This window comes from Passer montanus, unplaced genomic scaffold, assembly GCF_014805655.1.
Source record: "Passer montanus isolate IOZ18808 unplaced genomic scaffold, ASM1480565v1 scaffold10, whole genome shotgun sequence".
Classification (NCBI taxonomy): domain Eukaryota; kingdom Metazoa; phylum Chordata; class Aves; order Passeriformes; family Passeridae; genus Passer; species Passer montanus.
In genome coordinates, this window is record NW_024356505.1 from 4312669 (window position 1) to 4334464 (window position 21796).

General features: G+C 41.2%; 1 protein-coding gene across 6 annotated transcripts in view; it reads right to left on the reverse strand.

The window, feature by feature from the left end:
• Nucleotides 1-21796, reverse strand: part of RBMS3 (RNA binding motif single stranded interacting protein 3) — a 703420-nt gene that overhangs the window by 423115 nt on the left and 258509 nt on the right. For 4 of the 6 annotated variants that reach the window (XM_039705047.1, XM_039705038.1, XM_039705068.1 and 1 more), the window contains exon 1: nucleotides 18457-19026. The exons of the other annotated variants lie outside the window; for them this stretch is intronic. In XM_039705047.1, coding sequence (XP_039560981.1) covers nucleotides 18457-18531 — 75 coding nt within the window. In that variant the 5' untranslated portion in view covers nucleotides 18532-19026. Of the gene's footprint in view, nucleotides 1-18456; nucleotides 19027-21796 lie in introns of those variants that run through there. 6 annotated transcript variants of the gene reach the window in all.

Genomic DNA, 21796 nt, shown 5'->3' on the forward strand with positions numbered 1-21796 from the left:
TCTACATCCGGACTCAAGAGAACATAAACTTCATACTCAAAATAGTTTTACAATGAGTTGAGCTTGCAATGAAAAGTATTTATGTATGTTATCCTGATAAAAGCTTTTTCATTTGGGAGAGGAAACAGGACAGCTGGAATCTGGTGACCACAGTCTCTTCCTTCAGTATCTGAGCACTCCAGGATATTATCAACTGAAGTATTTACTCTCTCTACTGTATCTGAACGTACTGGGAAGACGAGAATGAGAGCAAGAGTTGCAAGAGGCTTGATTGTTAAACCACTGCTCTTCAGTTCCTTCCATAGCTCTCTGACTGACAGTTATTCTGCTATCCCACTCTAAGTGCACACTCCATCCCACAAAAAAATTATGATTTTATCACCATATGCTAATAATCTACAGAGATATGTGGTCAGCAGTAGCTCTAGCAGCAATGATATATGGTCATATTTTCTGGTTTCCTGTTGAACTACAAAATAGTGTGTAACAAAAAACCCTCACACCTTAAGGGAGACCTCACCACAAATTACATTACAACAGAAGGAGTTGCAGGAACACACGAGAAACACATAAAGGGGTGCTCTGGAGCGGCATTCTGGTTTTCTATCAACCTGCAAATGGGATTGGCCAGAACAGGATGTTTTCACTTGTTTGCATTTTTGATTCCATGCCCTTCAAGAAGATTTGTCAGACAGTTCAATATATGCCATTGTTGTTTCTGATTTCAGAGGCTGGTACACTAGTTGGCTTTGCACAGGCATGGTTGATGCTACCTGTCCCAGTTGGAGAGATGTTAAAGGTCTATGCTCTGTATGAACGAAAGGGATGAAGCACAGAGTAGCTCAGTTTCTCTTCTGGTCAGAAATCTAACTCTTGGATAGAAACTAGCTTGTTCTCAGCAAAGTTAGTGTTTCTTTATTATCTGTCAGGATTCTCCGCTGTTCATTTGGAACATCTGCTCCCCAAGAGGGGGACAGACTTTGCACAGGAGCATCAAACAGAGACAGGAGGAAGCACATGGCTGCAGCGAACCGCAAAGAGCAGCCAGCATCAAACAGCAGTTCAGTGCTTCCTATCAGCTAATGCCTTTCATCCTGTGGCCTCCTTCACCTCCAGACTTGGCCTCTGTCTGCATTTACACCTTCCCAGAATAAAATCCTTGCTTCCCCCACCCACTTGGTAACCATCATTCAGCTAGTTTGTCTATGACTCATCCACTTCAAAACCCTGCTGACTCACAGGCCTCAAAAAGGAAACTTGCTCAAAGAACGTACTGAGACATGGGTACGCCATCCATGCCAGCGAGGAACTCATCCAAGCTGACCCGGGCTTTTTACTAGGGAAAGGGAAGGAAGATGTGGCGCATTTGTGAATCTTTACAGTTGTAAAGCCTAATTAGCTTACAGATATTTATAACCAATGTATACCTCAATGGCCTGATTTCCAAAAATATTATGCACCCAGTAGCTCCCAACAAGCCTAATGGGCACTCAACAGTGAAAAAAATAAGGCTACACAGCTTTTCAAAGAAGAATATACAGGCTGACTTCTTGAAGCCATGGGTAAAAACTGACTTAACTCATGTTTGACAACTCTGAAGAGCATGTTAAGTTAAAATAGCAACTGTAGAAAAAAGAAGGTAATACAGGAAAAAAAAAAGACATTTCAGGTGGAGCTGTCACAACCAAGTTGACCATGCTCCTTCACCTTCATATATTTAAAATTAAGTGTCTTACAGGGGAGGGACAGCAGGCTCTCCTTGAAGGAAAAAAATTAAAGAACCAGACAAAATTGCCTTTATTTTTTCCATTTCACCATGTAATTACTAACACACCTACACAAGGAGGGAGCAGAACCCTCTCTAACCAAGGGTGAGGAATTCAGCAGCTTCCTCAGCCATATCTCTCACCATGAGGTAGGAATTCCTTGCACCTCCTTATAATACAAGCCACAGAGTGTCTGGTAGAGATACTGTACATCCATTTGATTTGACTTCTGAGGAAGGAAGCATGGTCTTGATGAGGCCTCTTCTAATACTGCACAGCTTCTAACAAAATAATATCAGCATATTGAGGAAATGAAATTTCACACTGCAAGATTATCCTCCCTGCTCTCCCCATTTCTTCTGAAATCTACCAGAATTTTTCTTTCTCCAAAAGCTGCCTACTCAATGCACAGCCTAGTTCAAATCCATGCCTTAATGATGAGTGGTTCACCTTCAATTTTCTCTACTTATGAAATGTCCACCAGTAATTTTTCAGACAGAAGTTACCACAGATTTCCATCTTCACTAGGACACCTCTGGAAGCACTCATAAATGTTGGCAGTAGGACAGGTGTATATTGCTCTAGAAAAACAACAACTAAGCAACGTTGACATGATCACTCATCTTCTGAATTAACCACAGGACTCATTATTACAATTTGAGTTTCTTCAAAAATTTCTTACTGTTCACATCCAAGGAAGACACCCACGCATATAAACTAAATATAAACTAATCAAGGTGTTTCTCTGACAGACTAGAAAGAAAGAAAGAAAACAATGTTATTTTTATTTCTCTTTGAAATTGTTGGGAAGAGCCAAGTGCCTTGTTTAAACAGACTACATAGCTAGCTAGATAGATTAGCCACATAAAACTAATATTGAAATGGTTCAGAACTGAATATCTAAACCAGCTAGTAAATCCTCTCATTGTAATCTTTCTAGCTTTAACAACTTGGTCCTATGTACTAATTTAAATATTTACTCTTACTAGAATAATTTTAAAAGGTAGAAGATTGCATCTAACAATTTACATTAGCTGATATAGATCTGGTATACATCACCTGTAAAAGTGCAAATATTATTTGAATGTTTTTCCAACAATTTAAATAACATTGAACAACAAAGAAAACCTCTGTAACACTGGATATTTGATAACTTATCCCTTATCTGCTTTATGTGACATTTAGGAAAACACATTTTTATGTTAGTAATGTATTCTGAATGTAACATTGACACTTATTGTACCCATAACCTCAGTTAAATCATGAAAAGGAGAAGAAAAAAATAAAAAAACACTTAACATCTTCCAAAGCAACAATCTAAAAAAATATTAAGAATGTAAAATTGCATAATACAAATATTTTTTTTAAATCCCACCTGATGTATTTTCTCACCCCCTAAAGAAAGATGTGTCAAAGATTGCACAGTTCACTGGGGACTTCAAAGTTGCTATCAATCTCTACATAGAAAGGATTCGGATACTGCCGTGATGGGCAGCAGTATAAAACCCGGAGAGAGAGAGAAAAATAGATAAAATGCCCTCAGGAACAAGTTTCTTTCCAAGAAAGCTTACTAAACCAAGGCTTAAATTGAAACAGTATTATTTTTCTATGTAGAAGCAGTTTTTCATCTTTTAACTCTCTCTTGTTTGTAATACACTCACAAAATGAAATTTCTATCCTAAAGGCCAAATTGTGACAGTCCTCTTCCCACTGAATAATTCCTTATCCTGTATGCAGTGCTGCAGTTTCAGCAGAGTTGCTGACAAGGCAGTGTTCAGCTGGGAGCACACCTGGACCACAGGATGGGGCCCAAAGGGAAAACACCTCACAGGTTACCAGGCTCCCAACACCAGCACTCCATCTGTCCCAATAAATCACTTCTACCAACCTCAGTGGGAAGAAAATTAATACAATTAAATCAGGCAAGGGTTTTTTTTTTTTCCCCTCTAGTTGTCTGCTTTGGATATTCCTACTGTAAATGCTGACTAAGCAACAGATACAGCAGCACTTGGCATCAACATGAAACAAAAACCCAGAATTTCAAAATGCATGTCTAATTTAAAAAAGTCAATCATCAGCTGAATGTTAAAACTACTACTCAAAAGTATTTGAGTCTATAAACTCCTAAACACCTAAACACAGGGAGCCCTGGTGAGGCTGGATATTCTATCCCAAGCTTTTTAGAAGACTTCCTTCTGCTTTTCATTGTGTGACTTTTGAGCATTTTAGCTATGTCTGGATTAGACACATTTAAGCTTTTCCCTGCAATCTAGAGGGAGATTAGAACTGGTACATAAACAAACACACATTTTGACAATTTAGATCCTTTTGAACTAAAATACCTTAGGAAAAATAAATTCCTGCCACCTAGTTTAACTGAAAGAGCTGGTAACAGACCAAAGTAGTAAGAACTTATCAAAATGCATGTTTAACAAAAATAAACTTAACATAACTGCTAGAAAAGCGTCCGTTACATTTTTTTCTATATAAACAAATAATCATTTTATGGCAGTCCATGCATCCCGAATGCTACAACATTTCAAGGAACTAAAATGAAATAAGGGAAGAAATCACATCCCTCTTCATTATCCAATCTAAGTTATGGAAGCTAAATAAACAATAATGTTATTTAAATCATTAACATCACACTACTAACAAAATGAAGAGTTACCTGTTAAGAGAAATAGCTGCTTTTGGAAATATGTTCTATTTACAGCTGTAAAAAAGGAATAAAAACAAAACTACCCCAAAAGACCCAAACTTCTTCCTTTTGTCTCCAAACTCTCTTTTCTTCCCCTACAAAAAATACAGTAAAAGTGAGAGGTTTCCCTGTCAGTTTGCAAGCACTATTTGGAAAGAAAAAAAAAAAAGGTAACATTTAAGCCCTAAGGAGCTCTCAGTCTTCAAAAGTGCAAAGTACATACGGTTCTAGTTGAAATTAAAAGGAGCTGCAGGTGACCAGCACTTGTGGCTCTGAGGCCCCAAGCTACTGTTCAGAGCACTGTCCCTTTGAAATGTCAGCATTTACCAGCAGCCGACTTGCTGAAGTGCAAGACACATGCACCCCTTTGCCCCACAGTATTTATTTTTCAAAAGCACCCAACAGTTGTGGGCAGCATGGCTCTCCTGCAGCATTAGAGCCCTGGTGAAACAGGAAGCGAGCATGACAAAATACCAGCTCTAATCCTCACCGAGCATGAGCTCCCTGCCATTGCACACCAGGATATTTCCAGAGCTCTCATCTGCTGGGAATAGACTTCTTGTCTCACACTGACCTCAACTGCTTTGCTCTTTTGTCCAGTTCCATTACGTTCTTCATGAACTCAGCTAGCAACATCAGCTCAGACTGTATTTGTTCAGTGCCAGCTTACCGAAAGATGCAACTCCAGAAATCAATTCCATGGCTTCCTTCACTTTGCAACACCCAAAATCTGCCAGATGATGCATGGGAGACTGGCCACCAAACAGCAAAAATGGAGAAATTAAAGCCCAGGTAAGCACAAAGGTAGTGCACAAAGGTAGAAAAGGAGGAATGATACTGTGCAACTAAAACTCTAACTATTAGAGAAGAAAATGAAAAAAAAAATCATCAATGCATAAACTGGGAAGGCAGAGTGACTCATTCCCAAGGTGAAGTAGTAGTGTACAGTATATGGGTAAACAGCAAACACTATTTGCCATCTACCATCCAGGTCCTGGCACTGCTTTGTAGTGCAATCTCCTAGCAGGCACTTCACTTCTCTCCTTTGCTGCTCCTACCCACCTTTGTGAGGCTGCCTTATTTACATTGCTCATAAACTCTTGCAGGCAGGGACTGTCTCTTACTCTGGCTTTGTATGCAGCTCAGCACAACCTAACTGCACAGTCAGAGGCAGTCTGAAAACACTAAAATACCATAAAGGAAAAAAAAAAGGAATAATATGACTGGCTTAGGAAATACAACAGCAATATCTATATATAACAAAAAAGTTTTGATGGTCAAATGGTAGAACAAACACCATGGCATACACATTAGAATTAGGTGAAAGAAAAATGAGAACAAGCAGAGTTCTTATAAGGCTAAGAAGAAAACCAAGGGGGAGGGGGGAAATCAAAACAAAGACATTGTTAAAGAAGTAGATTTGCTAAATCACAAACGATGGACAAATTCTAGAATAGAAATAAGGCTTCTGGCTTTTCTTACATTCATGTCATAGTAATGACACCCTTATGCCTCAGCTTGTTCAAGGTCTGTCCTTGTCACCTAAGCTTCAGATCACCTCTTTGACCCTCAGGCTGGTAAAAAAGAAGGCATGAACTTACCTGACAATCTATTCTGAGAGCAAATGAGAATGCGGGAAAGAGGAGGAGGGAAATAAAATCCACCTATCTCTACCTCAAAATAGCTGACTAGTGCAGAAAGGAAGTCACCCACTGAAGGTTAAGAAATAATAAACAACTAATAATTTACTCCTGTGCTAAAAGACCAGGAGAGATGAAGCATAAACGCCTACTTCATCGGCTGTTGCTGGAGCATGGCAGTTCTACTTCATTCCTCAACACACATTGTAAAATCACAATCTACATCTGTGTGGCCATTGGCACAGTTCCTTGTTCAGTTTTAAAACACAAATAATCAATGCTTGTTTGTAGTGTGTTCACATATTTAAAACAAAACCCTTGGGACAAAAGAAGTTATCAGCATCAAAAATATCATCATTCCTCTCCCATCCATGAAGTTCCTTTGAGGCAAACAAGCTGTGATTTTTAAAAATGCAACTATTTCCAGCAAAACAGAGAGGGAAGTACATACAATACTGTTACAAGGCAAGGTGAGAGGAATAAAAAGAGTAATGACAACAGAAAATCTAAAATAAGTCCTGGCAAGGCACACGACGTCAGGCATGAGAAAACCAAAGCCAGTTGGCTGTGACAGTTCTGTACCTATCAACTACTACTTAGCTAACACCCACCCACAAATAACTTCTTTGCTATTGCCTTGGTGACTAACAGGGTGCTGTAGATTTGAAATATTAACCTGAAGGACTCTAATACAGACCAGTTTCCTTACACAATGTTGGTGGAATTGTGACAGTTGTTTTTCTATAACCTTTCCATAAGTGCCTGACAAAGCTGGCAAAGGCCAGTGAGACTGGGGGCTGTGCACATGCACTGACACTGTTTGAAAGTGTTTTTCTCTTGCAAGAATGAGGAAGTCCTTTGCATCCTTGTCCAGGAGTCTGCTAAGTTTTTGTCTCCTGGAAACATTTGAGCCAAGCACTGTTCGAATTTCTAAAACACTGCAAGCTGGGCCCTGATCTGCCCCTCATAGCACTGGCCAAACACCACAAAAATCTTTTTCAGTCACCTTAGCAGGACTGCAGTCAACCTCCTTCCCCAACACTGGGGACACAACCGGGAATTCTTCTCCTCCAGAGAGTACATCCTCTCACCCTGCTCCATTTGTCCTCTTCCCTGGCAGAAGGAAGGCTCAAGAGGAAGGTGTAATGTTGAACCAGCAGGCAGGTTCAGCCACTTGCCTCGTGTAAGTGGTCTTGCAAAGTGCCCTGTAATTCTGTGAGTCACATTGGGTTTAGTGTCAAATGGCTTTGAGAATTCCATCAGCTAAAGCTGTGGGCACTCAGCACTTCTGGATAACTATAGATGAACATGTCCCCTTCTAAAAAGGCTTTCCCCTTATTTTTTCCAGCTTTTTCTCCACTCTTAGACCACTCATGCACCACATTTTCTCATAAAGAAGCAACAGCATTCCCCATCTCCAGATTCTGACAAAAGAGGGAAGGTGTGGATGCTACACAAGTCTATTCCCCAACTTTTGATAATCCAGTACAGGCTTCTGAGGTCATTATTTGCATGCAGCCATTGCATGAGCAAATAAGGTGCTTAAAGCACCTCTCAGAATGGGCTCTGAAGATTAGTTAATGTTTATACAGCCCACTGAAAATTGAAATGACTGCTACATGCTAAGGATTACCATCACCAGGGATCCATTTAAGTCAAAGCAGGGCAGACAGTGAAGGAAACAAAACTTATTTTTTCTGTCCAGCACAATTACTGCCAGACTTATGCATGCTAAAAACACCCAATAACCCATCTAACACAGTAAATTAATGTTTATGCTATTAAGTTTAGACAATCTTAAGCTGAAAGCTTTTCAAACTAGAGGAAATTGCATGTTGCACAGGGACAACTGTATACAATTACAGTGATTTCATAAAATGGCAGAGATGTAAAGCAGAAAGTGAGTGGCCGGCAAGGCTTCTAAATCACACAGATAACAAGTATATCCTGGTGGGCCAGGAGTCTACATCTTTCTCACAGCTGTTCCTAGAGACAGGAATTATATCCATAATCTCAAAATTCAAGATAACTCAGTGCATTGCACACCTGTATCTGTGAGGCCATGGCAGACACATCATTGATCAGCATGTACTATTACTGTCATCGTGGAGTCACCACACATCATCCAGTTTTATTATCATCCCATCTTGCACCACCAGCTGACACTCACAGTAAAAGCAACATTAAAAAGGACATGGAAATATTTGGACCAACCTATGTGTTTCTTCAGGATGCAAAAGCTCCAAAGAGACACAAAGAGCACAAACATGAAATGCAATGAGTGCGATGCTCCCCCAGGCAGAAAGTTCCCAGCTGCTTTGCTAAAGGCCACAGCAATATGTCTGCTTTGTGCTTGTTTTCATGAAGGATTGTTTAACAGTACACTTAGTGCAGCTCTACATTGACACAGGAAACGTCATCTTAATACAGCCTAGGTAAAGCTTTCAACTTACCAAGTCCTGCTGCACGCTTTGTCAAACATCTGAAGGACTGCAGTGCCTCTGACTTTTTTCTGATGTCTTGCAGGTATAGAGTGGTATTAAAGGTAGTTTTCATGAATGCAAAACCAGGCAGAGGCTTTTCTAAGAGCTATCACTCCTATTTTTACCTTATTCATTGTACCATTCACAGCACATTTTTATTGCCAGTCTCCCTTGCACTAAACAATTCCAGAAGTGTCATTTGCACACCAAACGAGTGTATATTGTACCATTCAGTTACATGTGGCAGATTATCGGGTTGTGTATAGCAGCTAAGCAGAACATCGACAGCTGTGTAGACACATCTCAGCTTCTGATACTAAAAGAAATCTTGTCGGCAGTTCTGATCTTAAAGTAAATACACTGAAAAACTTAGCTCCAATTAGGCTGAGGCTGATACGATTTTCTGGAATGAACACTAAATGAATGTGGTCGATAACACCATCTTTGCAAAATATCTTGTTTGGTTTGTCTTTGTCAAAAATTTGAATTTTGTATTTTAAGCTGTGTGTTACGCTTCGTTAATATGAAATCGCCACCGTGCACCACTGACATATTAGCCGAGCTCCAAGTGACCTAATTCATTTACAGGATTACATTTTCAAGATAAAAATGGCCCGACTTAAAAGCGATATGTCCCTGCTGTCTGCGTTCACAAAAATTTGAATTTTGTATTTTAAGCTGTGTGTTACGCTTCGTTAATATGAAATCGCCACCGTGCACCACTGACATATTAGCCGAGCTCCAAGTGACCTAATTCATTTTTAATATTTCATAGTTTGTTAAAAGCTGTAACAAGAGATCACTAACACAGCTCTGACACTCCCTGTCATGAATCAAAAGATGTAGGGAAAAGGTCATGTACTTACTAACTGGCATCAAACCAAATTCATCACTACAAAATGAGAGAACAGAAATGAAGACTGCATTTCCCATTATGCTTCTCTCTTTGTAAGTGTATCCATCAACTTGCACGACTCCAAAAGCAGAATTTATTTATATTCACGTCCCCCAATAAAAGGTCAGAGAGAAGTGAGAAAGAGAAGAAATAAGGATTGCAGCCTTTGTCTAAGCAAATAGTTCCTTCCCTTTAAAGCATACTGAGCAGCAACAGCCTTTGAAGACCAAAAGGAGAAACAATTCCCAACCACATAAAGAAACTAACAAGTCCCTTATATGGCTAAGAATTGCAATGCCATTTTTTTCCACAGCCAGAAAAATTAGAGCAAGAGGGGAAAATAGAGCAAACTTTAAACAGGCAGCTCTCTGAGCACCAGGGAATTCACACAGGCACATCATTCCAGCTTTAAGAACTGCCAAACACTTTCTTCTTTAAAGGGAAGGAGGACATTACACCAGGTGAGTCCCTGAAATCCAGATTTTAACTCTTCTGTTGTAACTATGGATACCTAGCTTTAAAAACCTTTTGTGATGTAGCAGTACACCAAGCTCCCTTATTTCATCCTCTGGTGAAACGCCTCCATCTAAAGTTCCCTAATGTCCCTTCATCTCACGAGTCACCAATACACCACTGCAAGGTTCTGCCAGCTCTGGGACTGCAATCCAAAACAGTCCTCTGCCCTATCCACTGCATCTTCAGACTGCCGTTCACCCTCCCATAACCCTGGCACAAATGTGGCCAGCTTCTCAACAGGGGAGGCAACCAGACCTCATCAGATGTTGTTCCAAATAACCAGAGTCTCTGGCAGGCAAGACACACAAACGAGACTTGATGGTTGAGCCAGTCCTGCCATCTCTCCCACCAGCAGGAGGAAAGGTCAGGCTCCTGTGCGGCATGGACACTGCACTCTGAATGGCTCAGCCTGGCTGGTCTCTAAATATAGCTGGGCAGAGGAAGGGCTGTGAAAGTGGGTGGGGAAGGCAGTGGAACTGAAGCCAAATGAGCAATCAGTTAAATACAACAACACCGTGTTGGTCCACCAGTAAGACTTTCCCTCTCTGCTATGCCACGTTCTGCAGCAGAGTATTTAAGCACATTTTAGGATTAAGTCTGTGAATGCAGACTCAGAATAAAAAAACCCTGCTGGTTGATTTATACTTGGGGAGGGGGGAACACAAATCTGTTCAACAACTTATCTTGAATGAATTTGAATCACATAGGAGTGACATCACTTCCATAACATGACAGCACATAAATCATCATGAACCACATGGTACTAACCATAAAACATGTGTAAGGAAGACACCAACAAGGAACAAAATATCAGAGTGCTTTACATTGTAAACATGCAATCTTATGCGTCTTCTGGCTTCTCCTATGATCTATATATGTCAGGTGTTTTATTTCATTCATTTGCATCTGAATGAAGTCAATACAATTAACAGAGGAACCCTCATAGAAAATCTGTCCAAACAATTTCATGTGCATAAATATACCACAAATGAAGCACTTAAAAATGTACATATTTATTTTTTAATAAGCTATCACATTTGATACTGAAGTTAACTTTACAACAAATAAACAATTTATTTCCACCATGGTTGCAAGCAAGCCCAAAAACAAACAAGATAAATAAGAAAGAAAGAAGGTAGGAAGGGGGGGAAAAAATGTCTTTCCATCCAAAAAGCAGGAAAAATAATCTCTTTCTCTTATTTGACAATGTCAGACCTGAAGTCTTTCAGCAAGTAAAAAACTTTTAGGAGATTAGACTTTGCTATAAACCAACAAAATATAAAAAACCAGTATGACTGAGGAATTCAACAGGAACTTCCAATCTGCAGCTACAGATAGGACAAGCAACCTCTGCTCAAGTTCTCCATTTAGAAACACTGTATCTTCAGAAAAGACCGACAGAAAACTGACTTGTTTCAAATTTCAAAGGGGCTACATAGTATTTTTATCTTAAGAATTACATAACTAAAAGCAAAAACAGCTCTCTGATACTTTTTTGTGCATTAAGTGCACTTAGCCCCTTACTGAAATTGTTAATCTTCATTATAGGCACTGGGCTCCATGTGAGACATCTCCTATGGCAATTAGACTTCCCCTCTGTATAAATCGTATCTGAACTGGCAGAGGGAGAAACGAGACAAAAAGACAAAGCATCTGGTTTATGCTGCTCATTCTCTAAAATTCTAAATCAAGAGAAATAATGTTAAATAGAAATTACAGCTACAGCAAACACAAAACGCTGTTAAGTATCAGATGAGCTACGTCCTCGGACCCTTGCACAATGTAGAATAATTTTGATTTACTGTTTTTATTTCTTTTGTGACTGTTGTTTGTTTGGTTTTTTGTTTGCTTGGTTTTTTTTTTTAAACCTGAATATTATTCAGCTGTCCTGGTTTTGCCATGGTGATCAGTATGGGCTTTGTGGGCCTGATTCTGTCTTGCTGAAGACAACTGAATTTTTTCATTGACTTTTCAAAGGTAGCAGAACAGATCCCTCCCACTATAACTTCTATTCAATAATATTATTGTTAATCCTTTACTTAAAATATTGGTACATCATTCTGCATCAGGAGACACCATCCTTGGGCTGATATCTGCTTGTTTAGAATGCCTCTCTTTGCAAAACCGTTTACTTCTAACCTTCCCTTTGTTACTCGATCTTGCCCATATGAGTGGGAAAGCAATTGTAAAACACCACTACAGGAATACTCAGAGTATAGGCTCTGACAATATCTGAGTAAATCACTGTTCTCTGTCTCCCTTCTCTGCCCATCTGCAGTCTTTGGTATGGAACAACTATATCATAAAAGCTCTTATTCACACATGCTTTTGATATTACACTATTTAATCACATACAGCTGTAGCTGATGAGACTGTTACAAAACACAATTTTAATGCAGCACTGGAAGCAAATTCTTGAGCCATATTAACTATTTTCCTCTACATAAAATTTCTAGCACTAGAATTCTTTTCTTCAAAAAAAAAAAGTAAAAATACAACTAGACTATTTGTTATTTTAAAAAGTCTGGTTCTCTTCCTGGACAGTCCAGAATAGGGCTGTTTGCAAGTAAACTCAGTCCCTGCCTGGAGTGTAGATAGTGGAAAATTTACTTCCCACTCCTAAATAAATAAATTTTTAAAAAATTAATTTAATTCTAAAACACTGCTTGCAATTATATGCAAAGGGAATACTATACAGGCTACTCACAGCAAGACCTGAAATGAACTCAGACATCCTATTTGAAATGCAGCCTTTCTTATCTGTTTTTCAATTCATGGAAATTTAAGAACTGACAGTCTGATGATTTTTACCAAGATACTTGAATTAAAGTGCAAGCACACCATCATGCTTTCTTTGAAAGGACTTCATGCATTAAAAACCAAACTAGTTCATTTCTGAACCACTGCACTTTATTTTGAAAGGGCACCTTGTTGAAAGGGCATTCTAAATTATAACTATTAACACACTCGCCACAGCAAGATCTTTGTAGCCTCATCTGGCAAATGCTTGTAACTTCCATCCTTTGTTACAGAAATAAAATATCTGCTTGCAAAATAAACAGCCACAGAATATCATAATATATAAGTGTTTGAAGCAGTAAAAATTTGAATGTTCTTTTTCCACAGGTTTGGTCTGTTTTGTGTTTTGGTTTATTTTATTTGTTTGTTGGGTTTTTTCTTTTTCATTTGGTGCTTTCATTTGTGAGTATTTGTGGGTTGGTTAGTTTTTGATTTAAAGAGACTTGCATTGAGGCAACATATGAAAGGAAGATCAATCAAGAAATTTAACACCATTTTAATACATATCATCATGTCCCTTAAAACAACAAAAGTATTTTTATCCAGGCATGCAAGGATAAATGGAAAGCAAATGAGCTCATATATTCCTTCATTTTTCAGAGGAACACAACTTTTTATCTTCCTTATTGTTTAAGCCAATCGGCAAATACTAGAACTAGATATTAATATTACCATCAAAATCATAGCCAGGCTGAAATACTTTTAAATGGCATTTAAATGAATTTGTGTTCCTTTTGGGCAGCTCTCTGAGGCGTTTAAAACATGCTGTGACATACTGAATCAAACGGGGCTAAGCACGAACAAACTTCATTCCTAGAAATGCATTTCTCTATTTGCAAGTGTTTGCCTTTACTTTGGCATGATCACATGGGCTCCAGCTAGACTTTTGAGCTCTGGCAGCGATCCAAGCTGCAGATGGTTGGAAATGCAGCCTGAAATCAGTGTGTGGTTGATGAATTACTCCTTACACCTGACCCCTGCTTCACACCAGGCACCAAACACAATCTGAACACTACCAGCCAGAGAAGCCCTGTCAGGCATCTCCGTATCTGGAACGCTTTCTTCAAGGCCTTCTGTATGGCCAGATGGCCAAAAGTGGGGAATGCCATAAACCCACTAAACAGAAACGTGAGTGACTAAAGAGCACGGGATTGGTAGGTAAGAGGTGAAGAGAGGCAAGAGCTTTGCACCTATGCCAAATGAACACTTTCTAAAGGAGAGTGGTGGAGCAAGGAGGAAGGTATGCTCATGCCACACAACTGAAGGAAGTCCCCAACTCCCTCATGACAAAAAGATGTCCTAAAAAATGTAAAAAAGAAAATATAACACACACCCAAGTGTGTGCCCATAAAATCACTGTATCAAACTTAAACTCTTCTGATTACACCTGTTTGAACTCCCTAATTGTTTTTCACTCAGCTGGGGCATGTATCTGTCATTTCAAGAACAGGCTCATTAAGCCCTCTTGCTTGCAGGTCAGTCTGCATCCCTTTCACAGCCACAGAGATGGAGTTTTATTCAGGCAGGTGTTGGGAAATGACATTTCTTCCTTTTGCACGTGTTCACACATGCATCAGGCATACAGAGATGAAGAAGTAGTGTGGGTACTGCAAAAGCTGCCTCTTGTTTTGGGGTGTTTCTGCCATCTGACTGAGTTACAGAGTCAACGCCATGAGAGTTGCACTACCATGACCCAAACCATGACTAATAAGTAGGAAATATCTGGAGAATGCATGAAAGCAAACTGCACGGAAATAGCTGCTTAACTGGCATATTTTTACCCCGACTACAGGTAGAGAGATCATAAACTGAACAATTCCTGTCGACAGGTAACTGTGGCACCTCCTCCTTTCTACCCAAATGATTCAGGTTTTTTCAGTAGACTGTTTGCAAAGAAAGCTGACCCCAGCAAGAGGTCTAATCACGTGCTGCAGAGGACAAAGATAAAACACATCACCTACTAAATCAAGGAGACTCTTTCAAATATATTCAGAGTTAATATTTTTCTCCCCTTTTTCTCATTATATGATATTTCATAGTGCTTATTTTTGTTTTATTCTGTGCTAAATGGCAAAGAAAAGAATTTGCTTTGGCAAGCAAGAAACAAAAGAAAGAAATTCAGACCATAATGCAAGAATTGGCATCATTAACATTCTATGTGACAATTTGCAACATACACCTGTAAACCAGTTGTTTGAGTAGTTACACCATCAGCAAGGATGCAACTAAGGAAATTCTCTTAACATCTCAAAATAAAATTAAAAAGTAGCACAGATTCTCATCAGATACACATGAGCTGGACCACTTCCCTGCAATATTTTTTGCAATGAGAACACAAGACTATGTTTCACTTACAGCAGCAACCAGAAACACTTACTCTGAAATTAACTCCTAGGACAATTGGACTCTCGCCATACTCTCAGCATCTGCCTAAAAAAGTTCCAAAACTGTACGTTCAAACTGAAGTTGTCAGACAGCGTCACACGAAAACAAAAATAAGGTTATGTCTTGCCTCAAACTCAGTGCTTGTCCTTAAAAGACATATTAAATTCCTTGCAATTGTCTCATAAGGACTGACACCCTCCCCTTCTTCTCCTTTTTGGATAACAATGGCTTTTTCTAAACCTGAAATTAAAGTGTTAGCTTCAGTGGTGGCATTTGATAATGAAGGAGCACAAATAAATGGAACGAGTGCATGCTTTGTGTTCCACAAAAGGCCACAAAACTCTAAAAAGTTAAAGCAATCAGACAAACATATGGAATCCATTTTTTCTATTTATAATCCCATTACCCATATAGCTATTCATTTACACCCATTCTGCACAACAACGTGCTAGCCACGTTAGAAGACACACACACACAGAGTCTGAGGCTGGAATCCTGCGCAGCTCCGTGCTCCCCCGTGAGAGGGACGTGATGTACAGTAATGCGGTACTGCTCAAAGGAGAGCCAAGGCAACTTCACCAAACAAGCAAAGCAAAGGCAGCACTTCACCCAAACACGCTGGGGAACGTGAATTCCCAAACTTTGCCTGTTGAACACGCTGCCACTCTGAATTTCAGAAGCTGTACCATGCCATAAGAAAGCCTAGAATTTCTTTCTTAATTACAAATGAATGTGCATCCCCCCTCCCTCCCCAGCACGCATGACTATGAACATAAAAACACATTCTTTCTGTAGAGCTGAATCCTACCATGCTTGGTACAAAGAGCAGTTTTTGGAAAATAAGAAGCTGAAGTTCTCAGGCCGACTGGAATCATACAAAGGTTTATTTATATGTGTTGCTGCAATAGGGACGATAAAAGATACAGCTCTCCACCACAAGATTATTTGATTACTCCACTATTAGCTTTAGACATACAATGGATCTAACTGCTTTAAAACGTCCCAGAAGCTGATGGCTAGCTTTAAGGTAACAAAATCCAGATGCTGCCTGTCTGCACTACTTTAAAGTCTTATAGTCTACAGAAGAGAAATACTTGCATCTATGTGTGTGTGTGCATGTATACATATATATATATGCACGTGTATGTGTGTTTATTATTTAGAGTTTATGTACGCCCTTAACTGTGGACCAAGGAAAAGGAGAAAAAATAAATACACATAAAATGTATCACCAATTTGAAATTTTACCTGTCCTTGCTGTAATAGAGCAACTGTGCCAAGACTGATGCACATGACTTTTCAGAGGGTTGATAATTTTATATACCGGCTATAAAAATGCATTTAAGTTATTTTTTTAAAGCAAGGAGTTAAAAAAAAAAGTCACAGCACAGAAAAGCTAATTTTCTACTTTAAGCCCAAATAGAAGGCTAATTTTCTCAAAAAAGCTTATTTTACAAAGTTAAAAAAATGAAGGAAAAAAGAAAGAAAAAAGACAACTGGCAAAATGTAAGCTACGTGAGTAAAAGGGATGGAATGTCCAATATTTCTCCTCCAATACTCGAGGCTATTGTTCTTTCAAAAAAACACCATCAATTGTTTCATGTCCTTGGCTTGCCAGGTTTTGAGGAATAGCATCAGCCTGCATCCCCCAATCCCCCAAACAGTTAAAGCTATAGGCAATATTGCAGTCAAGCTAGTGACGGGCTGCTGCTGCAAAAGCAACATTACACACTAAATGGTCACAAAGGTAAAACGCTATTTGGATTGACCTTGAAAGGAAGGGGTGGAGAAATGATAAATTTCATGCCAAAATACAAAATTTTAAAAAGGATGAATTTTATACCAAAAAAATATCTGCATGATGCAGCGAAAGAAACAGCAGAGCAAAGAAGTGAGAGATAACCCTGCCATGAATTACAAGGCTGTAATCATACTGAGTGCTTCTGGCGTCATCACAACTCCAACCAGCCTGAATCACAGTTTTTACAATTAGTTAATTTATATAATGCAGTAGTCGGGCTATAAACGTTAACGGGAAAGTAATTTTTATTAACAAGGAATATAACTTATCCTTTCCCAACCGCAGCCAGATCAACATGCTTCAAACCAAAAGTCTGGAGAAGTCAGCCTCCCTTGTGGCACTTCACCACACACAGTTGCACACATCAAATGTCCCATGTGTTAAATTTGCCACAGGAGCACAATGTGTATATTTGCACGCAGTGCCATATGCACGTGTGTGTGTGCCCTGCCTTGGCTTTTCCCTCCTAAAGGATGTTCGTTCATTTACTGAAACTGTTAATCTGCGGCTGTGAGGTCACATTTCACCTTGTGAAGTGTGTATTTTTGACTTTTTCTTCCCTCCAAATACAGTGTCCTGACAGGGTTTGCAAACTTTCGGTTTAGGGCTTTCTTTTGTTACTGTCCTTTGGTCACAGGAAATCTTTTCAGAGAGCAGACTATTATACAATGGCATTATAAAAATAAGGCTTTAATTAACTAACTCATGGCCAGGTAGCACAGACTTCACTCAGCCTCTCTAGGAGAGGTCGGCCTCCTTTCCAGTCTGCTGGCATTTTAAAAATTATTAAGAAAAGAAGAAAGAAAACTGAAGCGTCCGCGCTTGAATACACTCTCCAAAAGTAGTTACCCTCTATTTCTAGTCCTTCTAAATGCAACAGAGTACAGCCATATCATCCTCAATATTTAATGAAATATTAAAACCAGTGCAATGCACTGAAACAAACTCCACCAGGTTTACAGACGGTTAGCTCCGAGCTCCTCTCTGAGCTCCACAGCATCTCCTCCTCAGCTGATTAAAAGTTTGAGCTGCCACAGACAGCTTTTCTAACAGCAAAATGCTTTTAAGCTGTGAATAAACTGTAGAGCTCACTGGAAAATCCACCAAAAGTCTTTTATGTCCGAAGCTGTCCAGAGCAATCTTTATCCCATGCTATAACAAACACACTACCTGCCCGCTGTTACGATAGCGTTAACCGCACTGTTCTCCCCAAACAATAAAAGGAATTAGCCGACGCCAGCAGCCCTTGGGAAAAAAAAAATAAATTAAAAGAAATAAAGAAATAAATGGGAGGGCAGACAGTAACCTTCCTGCCTCTCTCACGCCTGCTTTCTGCCTACCAGCTCGGCTCTGTGTGATACCAAACCCGAGAAAGAGACAGAAAAATCGCCAAAGAGAAGAGGCGAGTCCGCAATTCGCGCGGCTCCGCTCTCCATCCCCCGCCAGGCGCCCGGCCCCGCCAGCCCTTACCTTGGTTTGGAGATAGTGGGGGTAGTAGTAGGTGTACTGAGGGTACATTGGCTGCTGGTCCAGGCGTTTGCCCATGTAGCTGGAGTCCTTCTGGCTGGTGCGGGGAACTCGTTGGCAGGGTGTAGTGCCCCAGGGCCTTTCTTCCTCTCACGCCGCTATTCCTGACAGCGCGGGCGACAGAGGAGGCTGCCGAGACTTCCTCGCCGTCTACCGCGCGCTACTTCCAGCGCAGCCAAAAACGCGCCCGCACGAACATATACGTGTGTGTGTGTGTGTGTGTGTGGGGAGGGGTGTGTGCGGGTGTGGGTGCGTGCGTGGGTGGAAGCCCCGTGCCCGGGTGCCCGCGGCGGAGCAGCCCGCCTCCCCCGCTGGCAGCAGCGTGCCTCCGGCGGTGCCCGCTGCCCGGCTCGGGAGGGAACCGTCCTGCGAGAGGAGCCGGGAAGACAGTGCAACTCCAAATCTCCGCAGAGCCGCTCGCTCTCTTGCTTGCTTGCTCGCTCGCTCTCCTCGTCCTCTCCTCGGCTCGCCCCGCTCTCGAGCCCTCCCCTCTCGCTTCCCCACCCACCCCCCTTCCAACCAAATAAAATTCCCATGTATTTTCTAGAAATTGTTTAAGATTCAACAGCATTTAAGAGGAGAACTGAGACACACATGCTAGAGAAGATGATTACATGCACCTATGAAAAAATGAGGCCAAACAAAAAAAAAAAAAAAAAAAGAAAGAAAGGAAAAAAAAGAGAGAAAAAAATAAAAATAAAAGAAAAATAAAGAAAAAAAAAGAAAATAAAAAAAAGGGGGGGAGGGAAGAGCCTTCCCCAGCCTAGTTGCCGCTGCCTCCTTCACGGAGTGACATGGTGTTCAGGGCTCGTCCTGTCTTTCATTCAAACCCCCTCCGCGCCGCGCCGCCGGTGGGAGGGACCTCGGCGCGCCGCTCCCCCGGGAGGTCGGCGCAGGCCGCGCGGCCGCCTCCGCGCCCCCGCCCGCTCCGCGCCCGCGCCGGCCCGGGGAGCTCCGCAAAGCGGCCCTGGGACTCGGGAAATCCTAACGCCGCGGGGCGGGGGACGAAGGAGAGCCGCCCCAAAACGCGGTTTTATATTTCTGATTTTAATTTTTAACATATATGTATGTATTTTAACAAACGGGAAGGGGAAGGTCACGGAGCCTGGTCGCCGTCCTCCCCCTTCAGAAAACTACTCCGCACCGTCATCCGGCACTTCGCGGAGAGGCGACCCCGGGCCAGACATATTAAATACATACTTTGTTAAACCGCTTATATAAGACTTGGTTTATTTAAAGTTGGAACAAAATGGAGGAAGAGGGTAAAGAGGAAATTCGGCCGGCCTGACGTGCGGGTGCCTTCCCCCAGACGTGTGAAAATACCACGGTACCACAAAAGTTACCCGCGGCTGCGTTTCCCCCGGCCGGGCTCCCCCGCACGCAGCTGCCGCAGCCCGGGCCCAGGTGAGGGCCAGGTGTGGCCCCCGCGTCCGGCCGAGAGCCCCACACCTGCCACAGATCCCAGGCGTGCAGGACCTGTGTCAGCACCGCGATCCCAAATATTTATCCTCCGAAAGACTCGAAGGAAGAGTCTGTTTTACAACAGGGCTATAAATCATCAGGAAAAAAAAGTGCGTGAATAACAAAATGTTTCCTCTTGTACACAAATCCTAGCGTTTCTCTTTTTTTTATAATAACTTATTTCTTTAACATGTCATCAGATTCCTGGGCCTTTCCACAGTGGTTTTGCCTATTTATAAATTTTTGGGGAAAAAATGTGGGGTAGCAGTTTCTTTTTGTTTTTATTTAAATCATCCATAGTATGGCAGCGGGATTGTCAGCTGCTGCATTATCAACCAAATTGCTTAAAAAAAAAAAAAGGAATTATAAAAAGAATGTCTTTAAAGGGACATTTCTCAAGGCTGGTAGAGCTAAAATTAGACTTGCCAGCTGTGTTTTGGTTTGTGGGCACGTGCTTGCACATGACAGGAACATGGAAATATCACGCTTTACTCTGGCAGTTTGCTGTTCTCATTAGCAGAGGGTTTTGTTATGGATTCCCATAACTGCCCCATAGCCACTCCAGAAGGGCAGTGCGGGGAGCCATACACAGGCTTCTAATACTGCCTATGCACTGTGCTTTCATCGCCAGGCGTTCATAATTGTCAGTACTTAGGTACCAGCCCTCTGCTGTACAGTGGGAACACCATGCCATGGCTCACACAGGTATCTCTTGTGGCAGGAGATAAACTTTGGCAAAACGAGTGCTCTGTTCCCAGAGCACTGTGCAGGCATTCAGCAGGTTCTTGCACACCTGGACAAGCCCGGTGGAACACTACTATTGCCCCAGTTTCCAACAGACTCAGAAGAAAAGCCTGGTTGGGTAAAATATTGAGTATTTTCATTCCCTCTCTTTAGTATTTCAAGCTACCCAGAACCATGTGGTCCCTCTTCTGAGGGTCCCTCTTTTTCATTCATCTTCTCTTCTGAGAAGTGAATTTGGAAAAAAATATAGGAATGGGAGGAGAACCCTGCAATCCCTGCATCCCAGCCCCACGGATTGTATCACTGCTCAGCTTTAAATACGCTGCCTCTCATTGTAGTACATGATACTCTTGCTTACACTTTCTTCTCCTCCCGCCCGGCTTTCCCTGAGGGTGAAATAGACTGTTTGAGGGTTGGGATCTGCAGAAGTGAATAGTGATTACTTGACTGTACGTGATACTTTGAGCCGAGACAACTTTCAGATTGTTCTTTCAACTGCCAGAATTAAGTTGTTGTGCTTCTCTCTTCACCTTCTCAATTTTCCCTCAGGATATTAACGCAGTTTTTCTTGCTAAGTGGTTTGCTTGTAGACGTGGATGTAACCAGATTTGGGAGAAGAAAGAACCTATGTGTACAGGGTGAAATAAAAGATAAATACTAAAAGAAGTAGAAAACTGTGCGTTCTGACCAAGAAATCTACATGAACATGCAGGGTTTTCCATGGCCATTAATTTAAATCCAGGAAGGACTGTTTCGTCTACATCATCTGACTGCTGTGAGTATTTCAAATCATGGCATAAAATTTCAACCCAAGATTTCCACACACTTCTCCATCAGATGCCCTGGCTAGTAGCTCCATCCATTCTAGCAGCTGAGAAAAGGTGGGAAGCTACAGAAGTGGGACTATTATGTGAGTGGAGAACAGCTCCATCTGCTCTCTCTCAGCAAAAATCTTCAATATGCAGATGCTTTGGATTTCCCTTTTCACCTGTAATCCTGACCAGGTGCTGAGCAGCCTCTGCTGTTTGCTCGGAGTGCTCAGCATCTCGCATGATTGAGCCTTCAGAGATGCAAGACA